Source organism: Notothenia coriiceps, unplaced genomic scaffold (genome assembly GCF_000735185.1).
Source record: "Notothenia coriiceps isolate Sejong01 unplaced genomic scaffold, NC01 NC01_scaffold00024667, whole genome shotgun sequence".
NCBI lineage: Eukaryota > Metazoa > Chordata > Actinopteri > Perciformes > Nototheniidae > Notothenia > Notothenia coriiceps.
The window spans coordinates 744-4,427 of record NW_011357368.1 but is presented as its reverse complement, the minus strand read 5'-3'; the positions used below and the strand labels follow the sequence as shown (position 1 = coordinate 4,427).

Below are 3,684 nucleotides of genomic sequence, written 5' to 3'. Positions count from 1 at the left end.
GGAGGAGCTGCAGTGAGCCGTTTAGTGGAGAAAGTGAATACTGCTGAATACACATACTTTACAGAGATGCTGTATGCGAAACCAATGTGAGTTTGGAAAATTGGAAATGGCCATGACATGTGACCTTTAAAACAAATTAAAGATGCAAATAATGCAAGTATTTTGATTCCCAGGTTTAACTGCTCCTAATTAAATTAATGTTTATTCTTAGTTATATGTGCACTAAACATCTTTTTTATCTGCATTATTTAAAATATGTCATATTTGGCCCTGTAGGAGAGACCATCAAGATTGTGATCGAGGACTACGTGCAGCACCTGAGCGGCTATAACTTCAAGCTCAAGTTTGACCCCGAGCTGCTGTTCAGCCAGCAATTCCAGTACCAGAACCGCATTGCGTCTGAGTTCAACACCCTGTACCACTGGCACCCCCTGATGCCTGACACCTTCCAAATTGAGGAGAAAGACTACAGCTATAAACAGTTTGTCTTCAACACCTCCGTAGTGACCGAGCACGGCATCGGAAACCTTGTGGAGTCATTCACCAATCAGATTGCTGGACGGGTAAGAGCTTTTTGAGCAGCATTTCGATTCAGATTGTAACATCACTGCTCCTTTAATGCAGAGTTACTGACTTTCCCTTCATGTTTTTAGGTTGCTGGTGGCCGAAATGTTCCAGGGCCTATTATGTATGTGGCCATTAAATCCATTGAAAATAGCAGACAGATGCGCTACCAGTCTATGAACGCCTACAGGAAACGATTCTCCATGAAGCCCTACACCTCTTTTGAAGACATGACAGGTGAGACAAAGTCACAAGTCCTAGTAGGCTATGTACTTATAAGTGGAAAGGATCATGTCATAGGATTAGTCGGGAGGTTATTATCAAAATAAAGTGTCAGAAATGTTGCCTCAGGCCAAATGATTGATGCATTATTAATACTATTGTAATGAAATAATTGCAGGAATGCAAGCTTGAACAACACACCCAGGTGCTAAATATCGTAAAATATAAGCTAATATCCGAGGTTACTTATTATGAAAGAAATGGTATGGACTTTAGTCCTCAGCTACTTTGGAGGTTAGGAAAATGTATTTCCGTGACTTTAAGAACCAGATGTTCATTTCATCTTGAGATACTATAAGCAGATTGTCATCACAGAGAGCAAGACATAAACAGACGAGAGAGGTCTCCTCGTTGAGAGGAGAAAATGTTTGATGTATGAAGAGAGAAAGATATCAGCGTGTACATGCTTGTAAGACAGACAAGATGAAGACGGACATGAAGTCAAGAAGATAAATACTTTAATCTACAATTTGTTGGATTTTAATCAGTCAAAACAATGAACTCATATTTAGACTAGCAGACAGCTTTGCAGCTGCTGTTGAAGTGAGACTAGCCAGATTGAGCCGTTGACTAAAACTATGTCCTGCTTTATGTTACTCAGGAGAGAAAGAGATGGCAGCATTGCTCGAGGAGTTCTACGGCCACGTCGACGCTGTGGAGCTCTACCCGGGTCTGCTGGTGGAGAAACCCAGGGAGAACGCCATCTTTGGGGAGACCATGGTGGAGATGGGGGCCCCTTACTCACTAAAGGGCTTAATGGGAAACCCCATCTGCTCCCCGGAGTACTGGAAGCCGAGCACATTCGGAGGCAGCGTGGGCTTCGACATCATCAACACCGCCTCGTTGCAGAAGCTGGTCTGCGATAATGTCCGGGGCCCCTGTCCCGTCGCATCCTTTCACGTGCCCGACGTCAAAGAAACGGGGTCCACGATAATTAACTCAAGCTCCTCCCACTCACGCGGAAGTGATATCAACCCGACGGTCATCTTAAAAAAAAGGACTACTGAGCTCTAATGTTTTAATTTAGGCAAGGCAAGTTTATTTATATAGCACCTTTCAACACAAGGCAATTCAAAGTGCTTACAAAAATGAAAGACATTAAGAAAGTGACTTTTTAAAACGGTAATTAAAAAGCAAAGATAACAAAATAAACATTAAAAGAAAAAATACATGAATAACAGTTACAGTGGAGTTTAAGATATGAATATATCAATTAAAAGCAGCGGCAAAAAGTAAAGTCTTTAGCCTGTATTAAAACCTGAGTTTTGGATGGTTCATAATTTAGCAGGAGATTAAAAATGTATTTTGGGCCTAAACCATTTATGAGATTAATGTTTTTTAATGTATTTATTTATTTATTTATTCTTGTATTTATTCTATTCTATTTATAATGTGAGATTTTCCATGCCTTTTTGAGACTAATGTATGTGGTTATATTAATTTATTGAACGATTAATTGTATTATTATATAAGTTATTCTTACAGTAATGACCTCAGGCACTGCAACTTGATACTTGAAAGTTTTCAAATACATAGCAATGTACTTTACACCTCTATTTTCTCTCTTGGATCAAATGCCTTATCTTTCATTAATGTTCATGCAAGTGAACGGCTGTCACACCACTCAACTGTTTTACAGACAGTCATAGAGTGTAATAGTGATGCACGCAGTGAAATTAATGACTGATATTGAAGCTCTTGATCCAATGTTACATAATGTAGAGGGCATTCTTTTCTAGTATTAGTATATTTTTCTATTTTTTACTAAGCAGCACTGTTTTTTCCAAATCGATTGTTTATTTTAATTGAATAGCATTAACAAAGTGATGTACTGTATATGTTAGTTTTGTTCTCAGTGCCTATTGACTTGCAAGATGACACTAATAAATGCTTCCAGCAACTGGAGCCTGTTTTTAAGAAATTAACGGACAATGTTGTGGTTTTCATTTTCATATTGCTCTTATAAACTCTGATTGATGCTACTGAAGCAGACAAGTTGTTCATTTCCAAACAATCAAAGCAATTTATAATTGTAAAGCACATAGCAGTAAAATATTGTGAATTTTCTTTAAAGAAAAATGTTTGATAGTATTGCAAAAGAAAAACAAATCCAAAATTGATTTTTCTTTTTTAAATACAGAGTGTTATAGTATGTATATAGTAGAGTGTGCATGTTCTTCTGACGGTCAGTAACACACTGCTGTTAGGAACTCGCAGTTTGCTGAATCTTCAACAGCCTACAGATATTTTAACGTAGGGGGTAAAAAAAGACTGATACATGAATAAGTTGCAAAATCTGCATTTGTATGGTCACAAAGCAGGTGAGCAAGGACATCTTTTGTCAAAAAGAATATATAATTATTGTCAATTTATCCTAAGGCAGAAGAGAAAGTATGGAAGCTAAATGAACTGTGAGATGCATAGAGAGGCATCATCACTGTGTATATCTGTGTATCTCGTTTTCAATGATCTCACCAACCCTTGGACAAATCTACTGCATGGCCTGTCTTGCTGAGTGAAGTGAATTTGGTAAATGTGTGAAGCTATTCGGATTAGCAATCTTCTAAGAAGTTTTTTTTGTAAATTGCACACTTATTGATAATTTTAACTAGCACTAATTATCTATTTTTGCTTAATTAAACAATAAAATGGAAGATCAAATTACGTGCAGTGTCAAATTTAGTTCAGTGCAACTAATATAGGTAATTTTTTCTGTGAACCAGATTGTATTTCACATTGTAACTCAGTAGCTGTGACTTGGGTGTGGGAAAAACAACGTGGTGATAGTTGTAATGATCAGTACCCAGGAAGCACAGTGTCAATTGAGAAGTTGATTTT

General features: G+C 37.5%; 1 protein-coding gene across 1 annotated transcript in view; it reads left to right on the top strand.

The window, feature by feature from the left end:
- ptgs2b (prostaglandin-endoperoxide synthase 2b) overlaps positions 1–2,767 on the top strand; it is a 6,003-nt gene extending 3,236 nt beyond the window's left edge. The window contains exons 8-10 of the mRNA XM_010782359.1: positions 277–563; positions 654–801; positions 1,448–2,767. Coding sequence (XP_010780661.1) covers positions 277–563; positions 654–801; positions 1,448–1,860 — 848 coding nt within the window. The 3' untranslated portion in view covers positions 1,861–2,767. The remainder of the gene's footprint in view (positions 1–276; positions 564–653; positions 802–1,447) is intronic.
- Positions 2,768–3,684: the final 917 nt, after the last annotated feature.